This window comes from Emys orbicularis, chromosome 5 (genome assembly GCF_028017835.1).
Source record: "Emys orbicularis isolate rEmyOrb1 chromosome 5, rEmyOrb1.hap1, whole genome shotgun sequence".
NCBI lineage: Eukaryota > Metazoa > Chordata > Testudines > Emydidae > Emys > Emys orbicularis.
The window spans coordinates 26,536,572-26,563,568 of NC_088687.1; the positions used below are offsets into that span (position 1 = coordinate 26,536,572).

The 26,997-nt window shown below is 39.7% G+C and overlaps 1 protein-coding gene across 5 annotated transcripts in view; it reads left to right on the forward strand.

Moving 5' to 3' along the window:
* Positions 1–26,997, forward strand: part of MAPK10 (mitogen-activated protein kinase 10) — a 120,559-nt gene that overhangs the window by 65,847 nt on the left and 27,715 nt on the right. For 4 of the 5 annotated variants that reach the window (XM_065404618.1, XM_065404619.1, XM_065404620.1 and 1 more), the window contains 2 exons: positions 15,765–15,947; positions 19,506–19,630. In XM_065404618.1, the coding sequence (XP_065260690.1) occupies positions 15,765–15,947; positions 19,506–19,630 (308 nt within the window). The remainder of the gene's footprint in view (positions 1–15,764; positions 15,948–19,505; positions 19,631–26,997) is intronic. The other variant, XM_065404622.1, reaches the window with a different exon arrangement.

The following is a 26,997-nucleotide window of genomic DNA, read 5'->3' on the forward strand; positions in this document are numbered from 1 at the left end:
AGGTCTATAACCTTTGTGACCCTGATTCAGCAGAGCATTTAAGCATTTTCTTAATTATAAGCATATGCTTCATTCGCATTCATTCCAGTTGGATTCAAAGGTATGCTAAAATTAAGCACATGCTTAAGTGTTTTGCACAAGTAGGACTTTTATCATTACTCTATCAAGTAAATATCACATAGGAGCAACAGAAGACTTACAAATCTGATTATTTTTTTATTGCCAGGTGTAAGAAAGAAGTGAAATTGGTTAAGAAAGTCAGTGGACCAAATTTTGTTCTCAGTCAAGCAGAGAGAATCTGTGAGGAAATTTTCTGCAAATATCTGTTTCAATTAACAAACAAAATTTGATTTGAAAAGTGTTTGTTATGCTTTTACATTCACCTTGCATGAACATTTGAATGCTCAAGACTAACACAAATACTCATGAAAAGCAATTACAAACACAGACGCTGACTTTTTTCCCCCGGCTGGGTGCTCCACCCCTGCTCTGCCCCAAGGTCCCACTCCTGCTCTGCCTTTTTCCCCGAGGCCCCACCCTCGTTCTGCCTCTTCCTGCCCCACCCTTTCTCCCCCTGTTGTCACCCGTCACTCGCTCCTCTCCACCTCCCCCGAGCGCCTCCTGGCAGCTGCTTGCTGGCCAACCCTGGGCCTGCCGAACAGCTGATCGGCAGCCAGCCAGGAGTCCTGGAACCACAGTGGCTGGTGGGTGCTGAGCACCCCCTATTTCTTTCCGTAGGTGTTTGAGCCCCGGAGCACCCATGGAGTCAGCATTTGTGATTACAAATTCAAAAGCTTGAATATTCACCAAAAGCGAATTTTAAATTGTATATTTGATTATAAAGTTCACAGTTTGCAAGTCATGTGAGTTTGGTTTGGTATATAAGTCACATGATATTGTTTCTGTTTTCTGAATTGGATGGCTTATGTAACAAACCAAAATAGCTAGAATTGCAAATAGTATAATCAAATATGATTGTGGACAAATTGCAAGCAGGTGTAGCTCTGTTTTACCATTGTAAACCCTCCAAATTAATTGGGTGCACACAAGTGTTACCGAGAGCAGAATTTAGCCATTATTCTTTTACAAGTCGTCTCTGAGAAATGGTCAAATTGTAGATGGAAGTTTTACATCGTTAACAGTCCCTTCAGTCTTCATTGGCCCACAATTGTAAAAAGCTGCACTCCTTTCTTAGCGTTTTCAGTGTTCGGCTGTGCTACAGTTTATAACAGCCGGTTAATAGGAGGTGGAACACTTTTTTGGTACCATATTTGCCTCTGTCCAATCTCAGTTGCAGCAACGCTGGAATTATGGTTGAGGGCCTACAATTCAGGACCTTCAATTAAGGGATGAATTATGGCTTTTTTCACCAGCTCTGAGCAAGATTCTGCCTCCCAGGTTCCTCTTGTTTTGCATGTACTCCACTCTCTTGGGTAGGGGGAGAAGGGACATATCAGCCCCACAGAGAATGCCCTTGTTCCCACAATGCTACCTGTGATTTGAGTCGCCTGCACAAAGGAGTAACAGGTGCTTTACTCACCCTAATTCCTGTGGTTAGCTATGAAAGCAAAGGTTATGCATAGCTATTTTTTTTTTTTAAGCACAGCTTCCAAACAAATTTTGTAACCTTTCACTAGGAAATTTGTGAATTCAGTGGTGTGAATGCATATGGGAATGTATATAACGACCATGTATGGGGAAAATCTGATGGCGTCGTATGTAAACTTTTATCAGCATGAGTATGGGATGGCCATATGACTCAGCATTTATGAAGCCATATTCTACCACGCAATCATGAATTCGGTGTATGCCACATAATTTTTAAAAACTATTTTAGAACTGTCTTAGCAATTTTTAAAATAATTGCTTCCATCTGGAAAACCAGATGCCTTACACCATGCATCCAACTGTACAGGACTCAAGGATGGAAGTATACCAAATCCATTTTAGAAGCCATTAAAAGTGACCTAGAATAGTTTTTTCTATAATTAATAATGTTACATATGGTTTGACATCAGGGTCTAACAAGGCTAAGAACAAATGCCTTATACTATAGGCATTTTCAGATTTCTAATGGTTTAGCTGCTAGTTTAAAAGCTCCCATTTCTACTCTGATGAATCACAAGATATTGGACTTCAAACCTGTTGTTTGTTCAGGACTAAATGTTGCCCATTCTAGACCTTGGTCCTCTGTAATTTTGAAGGACAGTTGACACATTTACGGATAAAGAAACAGTATATGTACCTTTTTCCACCACATATGATCACTACTGATAAAGTGAAACAGTACTTATAAAGGACCTACGTATAAACAGTTTTCTCTTTCACTGTAGGAATGGTGTGTAGATATAGATATGAGAGCACGTGAAAGAGAAAATGAAAACACAGATGAAAATAGTAAAAAGGTGAAAATTAAATGCAGTTTATTTAATTATTGCAGAAATGTATGGGCCTGTGGGTATGTATGTATTATAGGTGGGGCTATAGGTAGCACCACCTATTATTAGGGTTCACTGACAATTCCCATTATAAGATCTTGTTTTCAGTTGCTTATGACTTTGCCAAATCTAACCATTTGGGCTGAAATTATCCATATCATTTATCTGCTTCAGGATCAATGTTTTTTGAATATTTTAGCAAAAACAGTTAAGCCATTTCCAAGAATGAGGCTAGGGAAAAATATGTTGCTTTGCCCATGTTAAAAAATTCTGGTGACCATGCTCTTAGCAGGGCTTGAAATTTGGCAGGGGGTGGCCTTATGTTTCAGAGATGTGCCTTTTCTTGTCTCTGTAAAAATTCACCTCTATCTGGCCAGTTAGAAAAATTGCAATTTGCACGTGCTTGGCAAAGACTTCCTAAATTTTAGTAGCTAAACTCCCTGAAGATTCCATTGACACTGAGCGTGCTCCTGCTAAAGAGGTTTGTCTGAGGTCAATCTTTGACTATGGGACCACAGTCTTTCTTTTATTAGTAGTATATGTCTACAGTTGTAGAAAGGATTCTATTATTTTGAGAAATAACGGTACTGTTTTCCCTTAGGGCCAAACCCTATTCTCCTTAGATGTGTGATTAGTTCCACTGGCTTAAATTTACTCAAGTAGGTAATCCCACTGAAGTGTGTGAGCGAAATCTGGATTAAAAACTGTGGAACAAACTCTGCTCACCTTTCTCACAGGTGGCTTCAATGGAAATACTCCTTTGAGTTATATAAAGAAGATTGAGCCAAGTATCATTATTCATATGTGCCCCAAGAGACGGCGCTAAAGGTTACACATTCAACCTTAACTTCTGAATTTCCTGACTTGGTCAGGGCTTCATTGTGCGATTTTAACTTTGCAATAATATTTTACATTAAAGTATTTTCCTGGTATAGACTTTTTTGTTTAGGAAAATAGATATTTTAATCTCGGGATAAGGATGTGATTATTTACTGACTAGTAATGGCGAAAAAACTCTTAAGAGAATGTTAGTTTAAAAAAACAGTTGGAAATTTTGGAAATTCCAATTTAAGAATCCACTCTCAAGATAAACCTTCACCCAAATGATGTTAACTTTGCGCTCTTCCCCTGCTAAGCTTCCATCCTGCACACATGTTGCCCTTGAGGTTTTGGTGGCGATATTTTGCTGAAGAACTCTTGATGAAGAAGATTGTGATAAGGACTTTTGGAAGTCCATCTACTAAATCCATATATGTGCATAGTTTTACTGTGTTGTTGAGCAGCAATGAAATATGTAAGTGGCCTTTGTCTTTTATGCCCATATATCTGTGATATGATAGTGATCCTAAGTCACACCATTCCATGTAATGTATTTAATTTTGGATCAAGTCTTCTCATACAGTTTAAGGCCAGAAGGGACCACCAGATCATCTAGTCTGACTTCCTGTATATCACAGCCACCAACACAACTCAGCATCTGTGTACTGAACTCAATGACCAATGTAAGACCAAGTATTACAGCTTGCAGGAGACTAGACTGTTATATGCCATAGGTAGACAATAGGGGAGACTGAGATGCACCAATGCATGAGGCCCCTTGCGATGCAGGGAATTGATTAAGTGATATATACCCAGATAATCCTAGCAAGTGACCTGCACCCCCACACTGCAGAAGAAGTTGAGAAAAGCCCAAGGTCACTACCAATCTGAGCTGTGGAATATTCTTTCCCGACCTCGCATATGGTGATCTATTAGACCCTGATCATGTGAGCAAGAACCAAATAGCGGTAGCCCTAGACATAGTGAGCCTCATTCTTATTTACACTAAGTCCACTTTATGCTTCTGCAGCAAAGTATATTTACACCTATTTTAAGGGCCCTTTATACTACCTGGGTAAGATCCTCAGTTGACATAAAATGTCATTGACTTCAATAAAGCTGTGATGATTTACACCAGTTGAGGATCTGGCCCTTAGAATGACAAAAGTTGTCATAGTATAAATAAGAAATTGGGCCCAATGACTAGAATTCTCAGATTGTGACATCATTTTTACATCTGAAACCACGTGTACTTTTGGGGTATTGTCCTGAATGATTGTACTCAAATGTGGTCACGTTTTGTGAAGAGATGTAAAAATCTTGCTTTTGTTTTTGTTTTCGTGGGTGAATGTCTATGGTCTTAAAGAAGACGGGACCATTTCACCCTAGCAATGTAAGTACCTGTTAACTTCAGTCAAAAATGCCATAATTGCATGTAATTAATCTTACCCACAGGAAAAAGGTCCTGTCCACTTAGATTCCCTCTCTGTTTTGGAGTCACTGATGTGATTAAGATATCCATTGCCTTTAATTATTTTTTGCCTTAGTTTTGGTTGTTCTTGGGTGAGAGAGATAGAGGGGTATAAGTTAAGGTGATTTGGGTGACCTTAACTAGACATGTCAATATTTTCTAATATGTTTTGGTTTTTAGTCCTCCAACTTCTAGGTTTTCCAACATTCGTGAGTTTGACAAAACTTTCTTTTAAAGTCTCCTCCTGACATTAATAAATAATATTTTTACATTTAAAATTGGGATAAAGATATTTTTTGTGGGGGAGGGAATTTCTTTAGAATTTTTTTAAAAATAGCTTTTGTATAAATGCCCGTGACACTTCAGTGTCGCCTGTAACTTTCTAAAGAGTGTACTGATTACTCTGATGTTAAATAATAAGGCTGAGTCAATTAGCACAGCATAACAATGTCATGTATTAAAATAGAGAAACTTTAATGTGAAAAATGTTTTCCCTGAGGCTGTGAATATCCTAAGGAATACATGACCTGGTGGTTCAAGCGTGGCATTTGTTTACCATGTCAGTCTATCCAAAGAGCATCAGAATGAGTACAGATCCCCAGGGAAATCCGTTGTTCATATGACATGAGAGACTTGAAACAGCTTCATACTTGACAATCACTGTTCGGTTAGTAATCATATGCATAATAAAACCTACGAGATTCTTCTCTGGGATCATGGAGTATAATTTTAGGACTAGTGCCAAACTGGTGCTGATGAGAGGTCAACAAAAACAGTACAAGCCTTCTGTCCTACCTCAAAGGCATCCTTCATAAAATATGTCAGTCTAGTGATCCTTAGCACTTTGGCCTGCTCAGAACACTGCCTGGTAATGTGGTAATGTGGGTCAATTAAAAGCTTTTAAGTACCAGTCTCTCAAGTAGCTTAAAAGTTACTCTGATCAGAGCAACTGGACGACAGTTCTTCAGATCATCCACTTTTCTTCCAGTGTCACCAGACTTTTAGAACAGTACAGCATTCCAGACAAGTATTATAGAGTCTTAGCCAAAAGTTGCTACAGGATCAGCTCATGTGACACAGGAACTTTCCCTGGATGTTGTCAAGCCTAGGAACCTTTTAAGGTTTTAAGAAAGAAGTCACTGATTCCAATTCCTCCCTAGTGAATGGGTGGTGTAAGCTGGAGTCAGCTGAGGGGGTTGACTGAAGTTTCTGAGAACAGATGATACCTTCTGATCAGGATCTCTGTTTGTAATTACTGGTAAGTTGTTGGCCGCAAGGTGACTTTCCATGGCATTTGCTGAAACATATGTAGAGCATGTTGGGGTCTCTTCTACCCAATGGCAACGAAAAGGTCCCAAGTCCTACGACTTGAGTGCATGAAATCCAGACTTTCAACATGTGTGGGCCACCTTTTCTGCCTCTTAACACTAAGACAGTCCCTTAGAATATTAGCAGCCTGTTTTGTCCCCTCAGGTGAAGCAAACTATCTGACTTTTTGATAGTGGTTGTCACAAACACCATCCAAGCCGGTGATATATGTCCTATGAAAACCACATGCAATTAACTTTCTAATTGCACTTAGCAAAGTCTCATACAAGACTTTGTAAGCCAGAATCACATCATCACCCATATGCCATGACTTCCTGTGTATGAGGAATCTCTGTTTCTTCTCTGAAGCGGTCCCCGTTGACACGCTGAAAGGTCCATCTCTTGCGTGTGTTCACTTCTTCTGCCACTGCTATCACCATTAAAAGGGAGTGATGCTGATACTGTGGGACATTTCCAAGTATATGCTAAGGGATGGAAAATGGATGTCTACAGAGGCAAACACAAGTACCCCAGTACCCCAATGGGCTGAGTGGAAAGGACAAGACCTCTTTGGATCATAAAGCCAGGATAGATTGGCAACACTTGCCCAGTCAAGGAGTGTTTTGACATCAGAGGAATCAGTGATGTGGCTGGCATTCCTGCGAGGGGAATTGAGGTCTCAGCACACCACTGCAGGATGTGGAACAAGAGGGAGCAGATGGTGTCGCCACTGTTCAAAAGAGGTGAGGTAAATATTCATCTGTTTTATGCCATTTACAAGTTTGAGGTGCCAGGAGATGATATTGCCTTCCTCAGAGTATCCACATACTTGAAACTTATGTCCAAGTTTCACATAGATAAAAATTCAAATCTGTCAATGAGAAGTGGCAGTTGCAATCTGGTAATCCTTGATCTGTAATTGAGAGTCCTTGGTGGAATGGGTTTCTTGAAGCATTAAAACATCCATGATCATATTGTTGGCTAGCTGCTGAAGAATATCAAGCATGGGGCAGAGATTCCCTCTATATTCGGCTATAAGATTGTCAGAGTGCCAAAGGCCAAGTCATCAGGATTGGTCTTTCCCCACTCCCCCTCGGGGGTTAATGGAGGATGCCAGGGTGAAGGCACGCATGCGCACGACACACACACACCTGACCTGTCACCCACCTCGGCAACTAAGTTTGTGTACACTGTTGACATCTGGCTTGAAATAGCTAGAAGAAGCTTTGAGGTGCTGGAATTCTGCCTGTCATCGGACTTTGACACCTTGGCCTAGAACTTTTTTTGAAGTGGTATCTTAAACTGCATGCACTAAAGACAGTATCATCTTGTTTCCATCTAGCCATCTTAGCTCATCGACAGCTGCAGGTCCTTCTGAGCAATTAGCCAATCATTTTTGAAGTGTACCCTATTTATCTGGGGATAAAGCTTGACCACACTCTAACCTGTCAAAAACGCATCAAGAAGACGCAATAAAATCAAGCCAAGATTTGCACACCTCCACAGGCTTGTTGTCAACTCATGGGGCAGTAGTGCTGCAACCTTATGGACATCTACCAATGCCCTAATTATTGCACCTACCAAATACTGTGTTGGGAGCATGGATCTCCAGTCGTCATTGTGGATATTGGACTTAATGATCAACTCTGCCTTTGTATCATCACTGGTGTGAGCTGGACAACTCCAGTTTCTAACGTTCTGCTCCTGGCTGGCACTATTTTCCTGGCAATTAGGTGACAAGTCAGGGCCCTGGCTGCATTACTATGCGCAGCTACGTATCAAGACAGCTTAATTCACAATTTCATCGGAAAGCCCCATTAAAAAATACTAGTTAAAGTCAAAGACGTCCCTTTTCTGAAATAGTTGAGCCTCTCATGATCTTTCTAAGGCACGGCAACAACATGTCATGTGGGACAATATTTTGGATCGATGGCAAGTTTCTTGGCAGATAGACAACTCAGATCTGTGTCCCCTAGCCTGTCTGGATCAGCTCTCACATGCCCCTCAGAACAACCATATGAACGGAAAGATCTTTCTTCATTACAGCAGGATATGTTGTGATCATGGGTGGTTTAACTTACAACTTTACTGTTGGGGGTGCTAGAGCTCCCCATCCTGCCCCTGTGGAGCTCAAGAACAAACAGCATGCCTTCTGGTTATGAATTGCCCTCTTTATCGTCTTTCTGGTACTTGACATCTGTGGATGATGCTGCTGTGTTAGAATGGGCTACGTCACTTACCTGACATCTAATTAATTGTTTGTGCTATCAGACACCATACACCAGAAGTCTATCCAAAGCTCTGAATCGCTGCCAAAGACCAAGCAGGCATTATAATTAATGTACCTGAAACCATAAACACATTGTAATATACACATCTGGACCCTGCCTTTATCCTAAAATATGAATTGCTCCCCCACTTTATTAACTAAATCATTATTCCCTGTCTACTACCCAAAACTAATGAAAGGCACTCTTCCTTATTGAGCCCAGGGGAAGCCTACTTCACCTTAAATCCACGTATATCATCATGGTGGTAATGTTTCCTGATGCCACTCCAGTCACCTCATTTCTGTTGCCATGCAAGTTACACTCACACTCACATACTTCCATTTACCGACATGCAACTTAGCCACCATTCACATCATCTCTGTTTTTGACCACTACATATGCATCAAGGGCTCAGATTTAGACATTTGTTTTAAATTAAAGTTTATATTTTGCAGCATTGAGGACATTGTTTCTGCACACTGGCCAGGGAAAGCTTTTTGTCTCTGCAGTGGCAAGTAAGCAAGTGGTTTTCCAAGCTCTGAATATCTAGACGTTGTGTCACTGCGCATTTGACCACTCTTTACAAGTGTGCCATTTCCCCTCTGGGTATTTGTCACTGATCTCCAATCAACAATGGGGTGGAAAGGTATCTAGGATGAGACATTTTTCCCTGGTGTAAAGCCATTTATGTCAATGGAGTTGTGACCGGTTGGATCACAAAACCCCCCCTTGGGAGCTGCCACCTGATGTGCCAAGACTACTTCTACCCCTGCCTTCCCTGCCAGCTCGGGGCCCCAGCACCTTGTCTTGCTGAGCCAGACACTCCTGTCTGCTCCAACAAAGACCCAGGGTCTGAATTTCTTGCCCTAAAGCTGCAGGTTTACCTGAAAGCAGCTAACAGAAGTGTTCCTGTTTTTAACACTCAGATGCCCAACTCCTAAACCCAAATAAATCATTTTACCCTGTATAAAGCTTATACAGGGTAAACTCATAAATTGTTCGCTCTCTATAACACTGATAGAGAAATATGCACAGTTGTTTGCTCCCCCAGGTATTAATACATACTCTGAGTTAATTAATAAGTAAAAAGTGATTTTATTCAATACAGAAAGTAGGATTTAAGTGGTTCCAAATAGTAACAGACAGAACAAAGTAAGTCACCAAGCAAAATAAAATAAAACACACAAATCTATGTCTAATCAAACTGAATACAGATAAGATCCTCACCAGTTCCAGAATGCTCCCTTTTACAGACTAATCTCTTTTTAGCCTGGCTCCAGTAATCACTCACACCCCTTGCACACTGTCCTTTGTTCCAGTTTCTTTCAAGTATCCTCGGGGGTGGAGAGGCTCTGTCTTTAGCCAGCTGAAGACAAAATGGAGGGGTCTCCTACGGGCTTAAATAGACTTTCTTTTTGTGGGTGGAGACCCCCTCCCCTCTCCAAAGTCCAGCTTTTGGAGTCACCTGGGCAAGTCACATGTCCATGCATGACTGAGTTCCTTACCAGCCAAGCCACATTCCTGGGAAAGCCCAGATGTGTTTTGGTGTCTCCAAGTTCATTGTTGGCTTAAGTGTTTCTGGATTGGGCACTTACTGAGAATAGTCTTTTCTCAGGAAGCTGACCAACTGCTTCACTACAGCCTACTTAGAATCAAACAGGTATGCAGCCAATATTCATAACTTCGAATACAAAAATGATACATGCATACAAATAGGATTAATATATTCAATAGATCATAACCTTTACAGAGATATGTTACATGGCATATGTAGTATAAAACACATTATAGTTATGTTATATATATATATATATATATACATTCATATGCATATTTCCATAAAGCCATATGGGAGGTACCATCACAGGAATTACACCAGAAAGTTCACCATGGATAAATTTGACCCAATAACTCTACAAAACCAGACACTGAAATGGGGTGCTACTGCCTGACCAATATGCGACTGTATCATGACTGTACCCTGTCATGCATTTGACTTTTGGAAAGTAATGGACAAGCTAAGTGCAAGTAAATAGAAAGAAGTAACAGTAGAACTAAAATATACTAGGGTGAGTAAAGCAAGCAGCAATCTGGACTCATTTTTCTTCTGTACTTTTCTTCCCCGTCTTTTATTACTAGGGACTTATCTATAAAAGCAGCTTCATTGTTTTACAGAACTCATCCGTTTCTGCTATCTATTCCTCCTTTGAAATCCTGATCCTATGCTATGATGACACAAGTCATAGATTTAGTCAAGTGGAAGACAACCAGAAGGAAATCTTAAGGAACAAAAACCCTATTCATGCACCTTTCCCAAGTAATTGTTTTCCCATGAAGCATCAGCAGCTCTTTAAGGGGTTTCCTTGTGAAAACCTGAAGTTTGCAATGTTTGATGTTGTCATTTGCATACTAGGTATCTGATTGATATTATATCCACTACAAAAACAACTCCTAATCAGTACATTGTTATGGATTTAAAAGTTAGGTATTAAAAATTGTTTATTACATATAGTAATAGCAGTACTTTACATGTAGAAAGCCCTTTTCATATGAGGAGCTCAGTTTTTTTTATTAATTTTTTAAAATAATTCATTAAGCCTCACTGCACTCCTGTAATCATGTTACAGATGGGTAAATTGAAGTACAAAGAACTGAAGTAGGTGGTTCAAGTTCATATAGTAAGACTGTGGTGGGAATGGAAGTAGAACTCGTGTTTTGACTCCTGGTCTCCTGTTCCAATAACTGGACAGCAATGCCTCCCCTCTCTATGTCATGAGTCCAGTATATTGGCCTCTGCTGTATTTATTAGAGCAGGGCAAGAAACAGGTTTTCCATCCTATGAAATTTCAAAAATTTTAAATTTTTCCTATCATGAATCAGGATAAAAATCGTTTTTAAAAATCCAGATTGGGTGAGCTGAAACATTTTTATTTCAGTAATTTCAAAATACTTCATTTGAGAGTCAACATTTTTTAAGCCTTTAAACCGGTTTTACTATAAATTAACTATTTTAAAAAATGAAATGTCATTTTGAACCGAAAAATGAAACTTCTGTTTGAAAATTATTATTTTTCCAAAAATATTTCTAATCAAGAAATTTATCAAAACCAAACCTTTCCTAGGAACAGTTTCAATTTTGATGAATTGACATTTTCAGATGGAAAAAATTTATCATAAAATTCCCAATCAATTCTAATTTAATTTGCATACTGTTTTAATTATGGTGAGATTTATTCCAGCTTGAGTAGGCATAGCTGCCTACAATGGCTTCACCCCAGGGCTAGAATACTTTGTTTTGTAGGTTATGATGGCAGAATTAATTTAAGAGGCTCGGTTTTCTCATGTAAAATGGATTGTTCATTTGAGGACATATTCTGCTCCATGATAAATTTCATTTGATAGCATCTATACTTAGAGGTCTGTTTCTGAAAAGTTCATCTCCACCTATGCTAGATCATATTCTTCATAGTAACATTTGTGATTTCTCTCTTCTGGATTTTGCAAGTTTGGGCAAATGGCCACCTGAATGTGAACTGCCACTGGTTGTAGGGTTGAATTTTGCAAAACGAAAATCACACCCACTTCAGTTCATCTCATGTAGACAGAGACTTTAAAGACCAGAAGGGATCATTATGCACATCTCAGGACACAGAACCTCACCCACCCATGCCTGGAATAGACCCATAACCTCTGGCTGTGGTGATTATAGTTAGTAGTAGTAGTTTTGTTACCCCTTATTTTGCCAAATATATTTAAGCAAATGTACACAAAAAAGGCAAAGTTGTATCGGCAAATCTGGTGTTGCTCCCCCAAATGAAAATATGCCTGGAAAAGATTTTCTTTCCTTTGCCTCCATCGCCTGATATGATTTTTTTGACACTTAATGTATGGATTCATTGTTTTGTTGTGTGGTATATACCTACCATGTGTCATCTTCAAAGCAACTCCTGCACCTAGGTATTTCAGCAGGGTCTCCCTCTAAATTATGTTATCTTTCCAGGAGAAGCCTTTCGGTTCACCTACTAATTTAGCTTCATTTTTGGCAAGGCTATAAAATCAATTGACCAACACAAAATCCAACTCCTAAAAGTATAAATTAGACGTGTTAAGTGTTCAGCAGTTATCGTGGAAGTTCTCTTATGAGTTTGGGAATCATCAAGTCAGAGAACAGAACCAGTACTATGTGATAACTCTCCAGTCCACAAGGAGAATAGTAACTTATGAAAGGTGAGTGAATAGTTCACAAATAATTGATGAGCTGAAATATTTTTGCATGTAGCAATGATTTTGAATAATGAACAAACAGGAAATGTCCCTTAATGTGAATGACTCCCAAACTTACAGAGAGCTTTCTAGCTGGCCAGTGTGAATACTTATGTGAAAACTGGCATGAATATGTATTTGCAATACATTCTCTTTCCATTAAAATGTTTATCAACAAAAGTTTCATTATCTGAATGCTCACAGGAAGCAAAGTAAAAGGGCTATTGAATTTTTTCAAACTATAATTATTATTTTTACTTAACCAAATGTTTACAAATAATTTTTTGTAGAATTTGCCTAGCATTAGTCCAGAAGTAAGATGCAGACAAAGAGCAATCATTCATATAAAAAACAAGCAAACCTTGAACATGTAAGAGAAGTTAAAAACAGGCAAGACGGTACCTCATGATGATGTAACTTAGATAATTATATTGATTTTGGGGGTGTGGCTGCATTACTTTGAACATTCAGTGATTTAGTTGGTAGGAGACCTATTTCTGTCCCCAAAGCTTCTCAGAAGTTTGGTAATAGTACTCCTGAGTTCTATGGTAGATGAGGTTCCAAGATGACATAAACAAAAGCAATTAACTGACCACGAAAATGAGAGCCATGCTGGAAATTACGGCATACACACAACACCATTTAGGAGATTATAAGTAATTGCCCTTCTTCCCCTTTCCCACTCTCAGTGGGATTGCCCAGGGTTTGTCTTTCATCTTTCGCTAACTTTACTCCTCTCTGTGGGTAATGTCATCAACTATCATCTCTATGTTGATGACTCACAAATCTCTCTCTCCATCACTAAACTGTCTCCTTCCATCCAATCCCGCATCTCAGCTTGTCTCTCTTCCATCTCCTCTCAGATGTCTTGTTGTCAGCTTAGATTGAACGCATGCGGAACAGAACTTCCCTCCCTAACATTCTCTACTTCCCCCTTCTCAGTCACTGTCAACATCACCCCCATCTTCCCTGCCCACAAACCTCTCTCGTGACCCAGACATCCAAATCCTAACATATCTTCCTCCTCAGTGTCTCCAAGATCCATCCTGTTTTTTCCATCTTCACAGCCATATCTCTCATTCAGGCCCTTATTATGTCCTGCCTTGATTACTGGCCTCTCAAATACACACATTGACCCCACCAGTTCATACACAATGCAGTCACTAAGCTCCCTTCCTTTGCTCATCAATTTTCTTATATAACTCTTCCTCTCTTTGCATACTTCCATTGGCTTTTCATCGGCTGTCAAATCAAATGTAAGCATCTTCCCACCACCTTCAGAGTTCTGCATAACTTGGCCCCTCCTACATATCTTTCCTCATCAAGCTTCATGTTGTCTCCATGCCTTCTGCTCCACCAGTGTTCCCATCCTTGTCTACCCATTTTAGTTGCTCACACTTTCATTTCTGTGCCCTCTTTCATGTGATCTCACATGGTACAACCTCATCACACAGTTATCTTCATGTTTTCTATACATAGTGCAACCTCCATGAGTTTATATGCAAAGCCCATATTTAAAGCCCTCTTAAAGACTCACTTCTGCCATGCAACCTACAGTGAATCATGTTGACTTGTATACAAATTAGAGATGGTCCAAAATTTTTGAATTTCTACATTTTCCAGTGAAAATGGGGGACAAAATTTTAATGAAAAATTCATCCCACTTTTTAACCAGTTGGTTGAAAAAAATTGAATTTTAAAATTTTCTGACAACAAAAGGAGACATTTTTCATGGAAACTTCAAACCCCAAATGTTCCAGTTTTTCAGCCACCTCTAATGTGAATTGTATATATTTTCTCTACTGTTATTCCCTTTCCTCTGGCCACTTTTCTGCCCTTAGATTGTGAGCTCCTCACAGTGGGGGCTGTTCTTTTTGAGTGTTTGGAAATCTTTTAGCACAGAGTGGGCACTACTGTAAATAAACAATTAACAATAATGAAAACAAGGTTATCTTCATACGGTGCTGCATCAGAAATAGACTTTCTAAAATGAATGTTCTCTTTCTAATGGGTTCTCATGAGGCTTCCTTAGCTATATGCTTGTGACAGTCTCTTGGTAGAAACATGTGCATCACTGTGTCTATTTGTATATTATCTCACATGTTCTTCAAATCCTTAGCCTGATGAATGCAGGGACTGTGATGGGGGGGTGGAACTGGTTTTAAAGGCAATATCCTTGATCAAACATTGCCTCCCCTTTTTTTGTTGTTGTTTGACACAGCAGGGCATATTCTGAACATGTCTAGAAGTGTGACAAATCATTCAGCAGATATGCTCATTGGTACTCCAGGAAAGCTAAAAGAGTTGCCTGTTGAAACCCCCCAATAAGAGAGAGAGTTTCTTGGTTGAGTATGAAAGCATGTGGAAGCTAGCATTCATGATGAAGGCATAACAACTGTTTCTTGTTTGTTGTCATGTTTGTGGAAAACAAAAGAAATATTTGTGCATAACTGGTACGTTGTGTACCGATAGAAAATATTTGTTAGAGGAAATGGTGAACAGTCAAGAAAACACATTACATTTTTACAACAATTTGCCAAATAGTTTTTGTTGTTTTTATAAAACTAGGAACTGATAAATGGCTGGGAAGAATAGAGATGCAAGTATGCAGCATTTCAGTTTATGTATGCATCTCCAGGAACTTCTGGCAAATATGTCTTTTCCGTCACTTAGCATGTTTATTCCCAAATAAAATGTCCTTCACAAATTATTGATCGCTCATGAAGAAAGGAGAAAACAAGTTAGGGGTAACTTCTCCCCTTGCAGAACTCTTTTCACTCCACTGAGTACCACTACAATGTGACAGTTATGACTGATATGCCCAGCTGAACAAATAAGATTTGTTACACCCATGTAGCCCTACTGATGTCTATGGGGTTGCACAGGTGTAAGAGACAGTAGCCATTAAGCTAGGATTTAAAAACAGAAATAGACTAGCATCCATGACCAACAGGGAGAGAGTGTCCAGCTATTATTATTAATATTTGTTTGTGCAGTGTCCACCAGTAAGCTAGGTGCTATAAATGTCTCACCTGTTATGGCTTATAAAGCTTCACGTCATGATGATGAACCAAGATATTGATTGAAAAGTATCTTGGGAGGGAATTAAGTACCTTTATGGGTTGCTAAAAACCAACCAAACAAACAAAAAAGCTAGTAGGCTGCACATTTTTTCCCTTAACTACCTCTCCTCAGATATTGACCAGTGGAATAAAGTAATTGAGCAGCTGGGAACACCATGCCCAGAATTCATGAAGAAGCTACAACCCACGGTGCGGAACTACGTTGAGAACCGACCTAAGTATGCTGGTCTCACTTTCCCCAAACTTTTCCCAGACTCTCTCTTCCCAGCCGACTCAGAACACAACAAACTCAAAGGTATGTCCAAGGAGGGAGCGTGGGGCATGTATGAGCAAGTGCAATACAAAAATATTTTTTCTCCAGCTGAGATGAATTGATTTTTAATGTACTTTGAAACACGTTTCATATAATGGGTCATAAATTTTTTTCTCATTGCTAAGATGAGGGAGAGTCATTGATGTAAAAAAAGATACTAGAAAGAAAATTTAATGCCACTTTGAGATCTTCAAAGCACTTTTAATGTCTGCAAAGTTAGGCTCCATCCATGTGTTTATTGAAAACTGTTCTCTGATAGGAGAAAAAGAAAAAGTGCTTGAGATCTAAAGGCGGGGTGGTAAAGAAAGAAAAAGTAAAATGTTTTAGCCAGTTGATGTTTTCATGAAAACATTGTGGGGTTTATTTATCAGATCAGATTCAGGTGCTATAATGACCAAGACACTTGCATTGGTTTTATCTAGCAAGGAGTTAGTTCTAAATATGATTTTGAGGGAAATGTGGTGCTAGGGCAGCCAGGCCTCTAGGGTACATATGTTGTCATTGACTAATACGTCAAGCATGTCAGATTCATGGCACTCATTCTGTACAGCTATGCACTCCGATAGTACCATAAGCAAGTTTGGACATCCTGAATTTTTATTAATTTCTTTCTGACACACTGGAGCCCAAAAAGTCTTCTTTGAAGATCTCAGTGGCATTAAATTTTCTTCTGTTGTAAACAAAGAACTGTCAATGCAGCCAGGGCCCTGACTACAAAAGCGATGGTGTCTTTACTAAGAAAAGTAAAAGAATCAATGCCACCAGCTAAAATTGCTCTTGATGTAGTTACAGTTTAATATCTGCCTGTAAGTGGCTTTGTGACTATGAAAAATGGAGCAACTGGGTTTTGGTATGTGAAGCAGAATGATATCTTAATTACAGTGGGGCTACATATTTCCATTGTACAATATATGCAGTGGCATGTGGTAAGATGGTTATAGTCATAAATTGAAGCCATGATTAACTTGAACAGGATGTTGACCTTCAATAAGAAACAATGATTAATGTGTGTTGAGTATAAAAAGGATTTTCAGTCACAGCTTTGGAACCTTTTCAAACTTCCAGTGTGCATCAATTTTGCACACATGGGTTCCTCTTGTTGCTTGCTGCAGTGACACATAATGTTTCTTAATCACCTACAATTTGCATGTCATTACATTACCCAGAATGCTCTTCCAGTTAATAACTGTTTCATAGCAAGGCAGTTGTCTGAGATCTGGGAGCAAAGTGAAAGGTCTGAGCAAATGCTTTTGGATGCATTGAGTTCTTTTCTGTACTCCTACAATGAAAATGAATAGTGGTCTTTCATTGGATTTAAGGCTAATGCAAAGGGAATAATGATCAAACGGTGTTAACTAATTATCTCCTGGATAAAGGAAGCACACTTTTATTTAAGCATGGAGTGAATGTCTGTTTTTAAGATTATTTCTTGTTTGGTTCCTCTGTCTTAAAAAAACTTTCCTTTTACATCCCGAATCCTTGTACCTTCCTAAAAAAGTACAATAAATAATGTTATCTAGTCACTTTGATGTCACCTTTATAGTGTGTGCGCTGGGGTACATAAGATACATTTAGTGAAGGGGTTGTGTTTTTGTAGTTACTGATCTATTTTTGTTTTGTTCTTTGTTTTCTATCAGAGGTCCACTTCAAATGGTATAAAAAGTAAGATAATAGTAAATGGTTTCAAACAAGAAAGCATTTTTAATATATGTGCAGTACTATTAGCAGTAAATGATCTGGTTAACTTTAAAAAAAGATTGCAGTGAATTTATTAACAGTGGGGGGAAAAAACCAATACTAGGATAAGAACAAAAATCAGTTTGTGGGTTGATTGGCAGCATATTTGCTATGAATCCAGAATACTATGGGCTCTGGTCCCAGATTAGAGGTTTTGGCTTGTACTTCATATAGACCATCATATGGTACTAGGGGTTGTTTCGTTGTTGGATACTTGCCCAGTCAGACATCAACATGAACTTCCATCTGATGATTATTCAAACTCCTGTCAGAATGAATAGAGAGTTACTTTGCTCTCTTGGCTAAATATCATATTCCATTTGCCACTACCACTACCAACTAATTTGTTCCCAGGCACTCTGAATAGTAAATCATATAGCAACTGCTACAACTGCCTCCATTCAGGTCCTATGCTATAAATAGGAAAAATTCAGCTAGTTATCAGCGGGAGAGAATTCACAGATTGTGAGCTTTTACTGAAATCTTGCCATATTCAACCATGTTACAACACCATAGTGGACACATTCCAACTTTCTTGACAAATAAGATTAAGTGCACTGGGCCATATGCTCTGTCAGTGTAAATTGGCATACCTCCATAGAAGTCAAACAAAAGTGTAAAAGGGGCTATGCTTATTTACAACAGCTGAGGATATGACCCACTGGTTTCAGCACTAGTTGGGTGAATAAGACAATCGGGATTTTGACAGAGCCTTCATCAACAATGTTATCTAGCATCTCTATGGTCATGAATGTCCAAGCAATAAGAATGCCATATATTGCTACACTGGGAGAGTCTACTTTCTGTAACATAAAATGTTTCTTCTCTTGAAAAGATACTTGTTGGTAGGGGTCAAATTTCAATATTCCTCTCCTCAAGAGATATGGGAGAAAACTAAAACTTTTTATCCAAACTCCCAGAACATTTTTGTTGTTTGAATAAATGGATTCCAGATCTACTCCTCTTCTTGGGTTTGGTTTTCCAAAATAAAAACCCCAATGAAGGGGATCTTGTAAACCCAGACCATGGTCCACACACCAGATCCTCAGGGTCATCAATATGGCTGATTTGCACTGGACAGCTGGCAGTTTCTGACTATAGATTTAGTGTATCTGGTCCCAGGAGGAAAGCCTCAATGCAAATGGAAACCACTGGTGATGTATAGCTGGTATAGGAACTCCCAAAACACCCTTCTTCCTGCTACCACCACAGGGCAGATGAAAGGGGATAGGGCTGGAACTAGAGCTATCCAGCAAAAAGTTTTGAGGACTTGAAAAGTTTCCAGTCCCTTATCAGGATGAAAAATCAATCTCAAACCAAAAATCTGGAAATTAAATCAGTTTGGGTCACTTTCAACCCACTTTATTTTAAAAATATAATTAGCTTAAAAATTTGAAATGAAAAGTCCTTTTGAACTGGAAAACCAGAATGTTTTGTGTCCATGGAGAAACAAAATATTTTGACAATTTAAAAGCTTTTTCTCCAAAATTATTCTGAGTTGAAATTTGATCAAAACCAACCCTTTCCCACAAAAAAAAAAATTGTTTTGACAAATCAGCATTTTTGGACCCATTTTGAGGGCATACATGAGACTTACGTAATGTGCAAGTCTTGTGCTGGCTCTTTATTCATCCTCTGTGTATATCTGGATCTCTTTCTATATTGAGGAGTGGCAGAATTTCATACAAATGAAGAATAATTGGAGGGAACAAATTGCCCTACTTATTTTTTACAACAGTTAACCAATGCCTGCATGTAGTAATTTTGTACTGACACTGTGTTCCTTTGGTTTCATTGCTCTAGCCAGCCAAGCCAGGGACCTTTTGTCAAAGATGTTGGTGATTGACCCAGCCAAGCGGATATCAGTGGATGAAGCCTTACAGCATCCATACATTAATGTGTGGTATGACCCTGCGGAAGTGGAGGCGGTAAGTGAGGCATGGACATTTAATTTGCTTTCACCTCAATACTGTAAAATGCAGCCATAATATTTCTTTCAGCCCTACCAATCATGCCCTGAGAAAAACAAGCAAGACTTTTCAAGTTTACATTATACCTTACTACTAAACATATACCAAAAGGTGGAGAGGGGCAGAACTAAACAGGAAGCAAAACTAAGCTCCCAACTCAGGAAAGCTCTTAAACCCTTGCTTAGGTCTCATTGAAGTCAGTGGGATTTAAAGGATATTTTAAGTTAAATGGGTACTTAAGTGCTTTCCTGATTTGGGGCCAGAGTTCTCTATTACCTAGTGCAGGGATTGGCAACCTTTGGCATGCGGCTAATCAGGGAAATCTGCTGGTGGGCCGAGACGGTTTGTTTACCTGCAGCGTCTGCAGGTTCGGCCGATCGCAGCTCCCACTGGCCGCAGTTCGCCATTCCAAGCCAATGGGGGCTACGGGAAGCAGGGTGGACCGAGGGATGTGTTGGCCGCCACTTCCCGCAGCCCCCATATTAGTGAACTCATAATCCTGCTTCTGAAATCCCCTGCTCTCAATGAATGAGAAAGTGATCATAATTCTAGCATATAACCTGAACACTACGTTTATCTTGTTTCTTTCCCCTAGGGAATATCTCCTTCCCTTCCTCAAGGGACGCAACAGTAAAGTAGACCTGGAGAATGGAGAATTTTTATTCACTCTTTGTTAATGCTGGTTTCCCCACTTCTTGACCTTTGAGTCCTCTTCCATTTATTGCAAGGTCTCACATTCACCATTCTTGCTGCCAGTCCAATTGAAGAACACATTCTCCCCCAAGTAATTTGTCTGGACATACTGTTACATGCAAAATCAAGATGTGAGTTTAATTATCATCTTGGCAACATTATTTCCATTGGAAATAGTACAGTGTGGCTATAATAACACATGGCGCTTCTGAGCATTTCTCTAGAGAGAGCTCATGACAGGACATTATTTAGCTATGTCACTAATTAGCTTCATATGAAAAAATCTGTGATGACATGATAAATGTAGGGCCCAATCCTACAAGGAAATGACGACTATCTATGTAGTGACTAAGGAAGTTAAGGGAACTCAGCACCTTGCAAAGCCAAGTCTAAAGGCATTATTGCAGAAGTGTTCCAAATGAAACAACATACTGAAATGTAGTGTACTTTGAATATATATATAAACACTATATATTTCAGTTACTTTTGCTTTTGCACCATCTATTACTTACACCCCAAACAAATTAGTTGAATACATCCTTTAATTTCTATTGGCTTTTTTGCTTACTTTTTAAAAGCGTGTATTTTAGTCTGAAAATTAAAATATTTGACATGCTGCCAAATTTATTTTACAAACATGCGCATATTTCAATTCCAGATGCCTGTTCTAGGTATCATTCCCTTCCTTGGTCATCTTCATTGAATTACATCCCCATTTCTGAATTTAATTCAGAATGGCTTCAATGCTTTTTGGAACTCACATGGACTTGCTTGCACTCTCTTGTTCTCTATCGTCATATCTACTCTCTCCTTGCTCCTTCACGCCATTCTTTAAGTCTTGACATTCCTCTCTGTCCAACCCTGTACAATTCAAGGTCACTCATTGACGGTGTACTGCTTCCTCTAACTGTAGAAGAGACAGAGGTCCTTTTCACAAACTTCAAAGTTGCCACATCTCTTCCTGTTTCTCCTGAACTTCACCTTAGCCTATGTTTGGTGCTAAACCCTGCTCATCTTATTCTGCTTCATTCTTGTATGCCTCCCTTACACCTCACTGTGACAATTCTACACTTCTTTCTGAACAGTCGCCCATCATTGTTGACTCCAGGGCTGCTCCACCAGCAGCAGCTGTGCTGGGATCACTAATGTGACAAAATGGCAATGACTGCCAGATCTTCTTACCACTGTGTCATCTAATCCTGCTCACGGTGGGTTTCCGCCAGTAGCCATCAGAGACATTTTCACACTAGTTGTCCATACCATTACCATAAGTGAGTGTTTTTTTTTTTTATTTAGAAGAAAGACTTGTATAGATAAAGATGTAAATTACAGATTTGGCTTTTATTGCTCGGGTCCATTTCTATTCCTCGTTTTGACCTCTTTCCTGTATGAGAGTCACTGTATCCAGTATTGTAAAAGTGAACCCACTTATTTTATCTTTTGAGAAATTGCTTATGAACAATGTTATATAGTAATGAATTGAATTATAATTAGAAATGTTTAAATGCCACAAGGGAACTTTTTATATCCTCTGCTTTGGTTGTGCTTTGTCAGTCAGAAATAAGGATAAGGAAATTCTAGAGTGTCATGATTCTCTAAAGGTTGGAAGATAATTCTGGATAAGCACACAGAACGCTTAGGGGCTTGTGTAAACCTTTTTGCTCAGGAAATCAGGTTGGAAATTTCAGAGGGCAATGCTGACTTGGGAGATTTCCAGTATTTTCTGGTTTTGATTGAGCCTTGAATGCTACAAGAGTAACCTTTTTCACGGCATTGCTGCTTCTGCTTTTGGATGAAATCAGCAAACACAGCATCATTTTATACTGGGACATGTAGCTGTGAAGTATATGAAAGTATAAAAAGCCCTACTGCTGGTTACTAAGCAGGAGATTTGTCTTCCCAGATCTTTGTGATTAATACATGTACTAGAGATGGTTAAGAACTGGAATACTGGATCTGAACCCTCTCCGCATTTTGGGAAAGTTTGCACTAAGATCTGCATCCAGACCTCACAACTGGAGAACCTTTCCAATGGGCTGAAGCTGAGCACTAATTATGAACATCCCTAAACTTTGGATTTGTAAAACTGGAGCTATCCCTTTTCTCACAGACTTTGGAATTTGGACTTGTCTTTATATTGAGATGACCTAGAAGACCAAAATCAAATACCTGAGTGCCTTGGGGAAGTTCCTAGTCAGATCTGAGATTAGATCAGAATTTCACTACTTGGGGCCATTTTTAACATGGGCTAGGATTGAAAGTGGTTTATGAGCCAAACCTGGTCATGCATCTCTAGAAATGTGACTAATATTGAACCTGATATTCCCCTCCACTTACACTGATGGAGGCTGCAAATGAGAGTCGGGCACTGGACGCAGGTTTCCTGACTCTGCCACAGATTCGCTGTGTGATCTGGGGCAAGTCACTACATCTCTCTGTCCCACAGTTCCCCATTCATAAAAGGTGCCATCCTCCTCCTTACTGGTAACACTGAGCCCTGGGAAGATAGCAAAGATGATAATAGGGAGTGATTTAAAATTCCTTTGCTGTTTTAGAATGTGTTGGATATCATAATTTGAGGTGTTCAGTGTTTCTCAGGAGGCCTTAGGAGGACTGGTCCCTTAGATGGGAAGTGCTGAGACTGACATATATAAAAATAGCCAAATGGGCCTATATGGCATTGGTCCTGCCTTCTCCCAGGAACCTAGTTTGTTGCTTAGATGCTTTAAGAGCCAGATCTTGCTCCTATTGGAGCCACTGGCAAAACTCCCACACTCCAGTGGGGACCATGAATTGGGTTCTAGGTGTTTTGTTAAAGGAAAAAAAAATCTGAATAAAGGGGACTCTCTATCCACAGGCAGAGAAAGTACTTAGCTCATCTGTTGTGAATCTACCTGCTGCTAGAGGATTAAGAAGGGGTTGTCTTTAATTACACAGGCCCAGATCCACATGGGCCTTAGGCATTGCAACACTGAGCATTACGGCGCTGAACTTTTAGGCACCTAGAAAAATCACAGGAACAACACTGTGAGCCACAAAACCTGAGCAAGGTGGCTAGGCTCCCTTGACAATGAATGGGGAGAGATAGGTGACTTAGAATGCAATCCACAAAAAGCCAGCATGCTAGGCAGAGAGCCGCCTAAGCTAGCCTATGGGAGATGTCAGCTACCCAGGTTGAGTGCTAAACCCCACCCCTATCATGGAGATAGGTGCTTAAATACAGGCATCTCACTTTAGCGATCCGTGAATGGGAGCCACTCTCCTGGAGTCAGGCAGCTTTGGCCAGAAGAGGAGGAGGGGGAGGTGGTAGTGCCCTCCTTTATAATGTTTAGACCAGTGTTTAGAGCACTCACCTGGGATATGGGAGACCCAAGTTCAATTCCCCCCCGAGGCAGGATTTGAACAGGGGTCTCCCACCTCTCAGCTATGGGATAGTCTGTTGTGGAGCTCCCTCAATCTCTCCTGCTGAAGCTGTTCCATTGGAAATAAATAATGAAAAAGTGGTTGGAGCAGGGGGAGGGGACCCAGGGCCTCCCAAGTCCCAGATGGGTGCCCTAACCACTAGGCTACACAGCCATTCATTCTCTCACTCTCTCTCTGGCCCTGTATCTGTTCCTCTGTGGATATTCACATAAATACCAGAGTCAGGCAGCATTGGAGTGCCTAGGGAACTTTAAAATGTACCTTAGAGATTCTTCCTGACTATGGATCAGGATTTGTACAAGGAAAGGTTTATCTTATAGCCTCTATGGAGCTGAGCCTAGGACAGGGGAGAGAGGAAAGTGCCCTGAAATCCAGTAGGTAAAGTCAGAACAATAATGGATGGGACAAGCTTTTCTGGTTGATTTTCATCATGTCCAACAAGGACACAGTGATAACCATTTGGCAACCATGAAGATCTGATCCAGTGCCTATTGAAGAAAAAGAAGAGATTCTGGTGAATTTAGCGAGCAATGGATCAGACTTTTTATGCTTCTCATGTCCAAAATTATTAATTAAAGTAAGGAAGCTTTTCAAATGGGAGTTCCTGTGAATAGAGGCCCTATGCAGTTTACAGCACAGGGGGACTGTCTCACATCTAAAGTTGTTGTACTGTATTGTTATAGTATGTATCTGTGGGCACCTGAGTCTCTACTGCCCTTCACCTTGTGTCACCAGTTATACCTGTGCAAAGTGGAAGAAGAAGAGCTCTGTGGCGCTTGAAAGCATGTCTCTTTCACCAACAGAAGTTGGTCCAGTAAAAGATATTACCTCACCCACCTTGTCTCTCTCATATCCTGGGACCAACATGGCTACAATAACACTGCAAATGAAGTGTGTATGAAATTCTACCAGATCAGTTTCTCTGCTCCCTTCCACTGGTGGAAGCATTTCAGGTCCATTTTGCACTCAGCAAAAGTGTACATGTCTATGCAAGGTGCAAGGAAATGGAGAATCAGGCCCACACTATTATTATTGAAAGGGCAGATTCTGCCACCCTGACTTGTGCTGAGTAATTCCATGTTCCAGAAATTCCCCCATTGATTTCAGTGGAATAAGGTGCTGTTCAATGTGAGTAAGTCTGGAAGAATCCAACCCTAAGTGAACATAGTGTTGTGTCTTTGCAGCACTTCACATGACAGTGGGATTGCTTGGAGAAGGAGCAATGCATTAGCTAGTGATTGTTCAAATTTAAAGCAATCAGTTTTTTGGCCCAGTTATTTGTTCTAATTTGTTGACTGTGTCTGAATTGCATCTTTTCAGAATGTCTCTTTTCTGTTCACACTTCTAGTTCTTTGCCCAGCTGACTTGTTGTGAACAAACCTGCTGAAAATCAATTTCTACAGCTGTTATCTCCATCTGTCCTGCTGCAAGGACTTCTTCTTTAAGACATGCTATGTCTTGTTCTTCCAACATGTGCAGCACACTATAGAATTGTGTCTCAGCACCTTGGCAGTGAATCATTAGTGAGCTGATTTGATGCCATTTTTCTATCATTCAGAGATCCCATTCAGTTCATAGCAGCAATGAAAGGAAGGAAGATTATATGTTAGCATAAATAGGAGGAAATGAACTGAATGAATATTTATTGTATTTTATGCAAGTCATGTGTGTCTAATTATAGAAAGAGCCTGACGACTTCTAGGGCACCTTAATTTAGAGATCTCATTTCCAGTGGGAAAATTAAACCAATGACTCTTGATTTTATTATTGACAGTTTATTAAATCTTAAATTTCCATCTGTTCGGGTAATTTGGTGTTGCTTCTAAGACATTAATGTTACTTCAATGAAAAAAAGTTTCACTTTTGCCTGAACATCAATCCAATTTCTAACTTTCTGCTCTTGTCTAAAAAGCTGGTGTCAGAATGGCTTTTGGTTCATTTACAAGGAAGATACCAGCACATGATAACTTTGGCAATAAAATTGTTTTTCCTACTTAAAAGTCTGCAATGACTTATTTCCTCTTGGTTGAAGCTATGGCAGAATCTTTGATGGTCATTGCCAACCTGTCAGCAGCCTTAGATGTTGATCATGCGAATCTCTTGGAATATCTTAACTATCTTGTTGGAGAATCTTCTGCGGTTTTAACATAGGGCAGAGACTGAGTGTGCTATAAATTATTATTTTGTGTGAATTAGTTTCTACTTTGACATGTTCTATGGCCTCCCTGAAGGGTCTCTGTTGTGCTAACTGTATTGCTTTTTGTGATGCTGCCTCTTGTAATTTTTCACCATTGTGATACAAGATAATGTACCAGAGTTAAAGCAGTGACATTATATGCTGTGTCCCCCTCTGTCTTGATTTCCCTGTAGTATAGTTTCTGTTGGAGGTTTGGGATGTGAATGACTAAACATTTTTCAACATCGCATTTGAATATACATGATAAGTGGCTATGGAAATTGTTACCTTTCATTGTACTCTTGTTAGATCTTGTAAGCCCACTGGTCTTGGGTCTAGCTAATACTAGTATGGGAGACCTCCAAAGAAAATACACATTTGCTAGGAAGTGCCATGGTGATTCATTAGACAGTCTTGCCCCTGAGTCAGTCTACATTGAACTAAAGCTGCAGAAGTGGTGCCGACTGCTTCTGGTCATTAAACTTCCTTGGCTAGTTTTTGCAAGAATAGAGATCTAGATTCCAGTGCCCTGAACAAATTGCAAGTTGCTAATTCCAGTCTCTGTACCTAAAATCCCCCGTCCAATTTTAATTGGACAAAGCAGTCTTCACTTTCTTCCTAAACTATAGTGTTAGTGTTACTGTGTGCTATGGAATAACGTGTGTGTGTCAGACAACTGGTGCATTTCAGTAAGGATTCTTTTTCAACAGCAATGGGTCCAAAACAAAACTCTGGCTCTAAATCTCTTGAACTTTGTAGGTGAGGCTGGAATCCAAATCTCCTTCTGTATATAAATTTTGCAGCTGATCCCTATGTCTAGAATGAACCGCAGCAAAAACTTAGTTCCAAAACAGTAGAAATGTGTGTGTTGAAATCCAGATACAGAAGCTATAAGTCTTTGTCCTTCTCTACTATTGGCACAGTTTGTAAAGCTTGTATGCCTTATTTATCATTCACAATTTCACTGAATGGATTTATATCCCCCCCCCCCCCTTTTGCAGTTAAGGAACAAGCTTCACCAAGGTCTTGATTT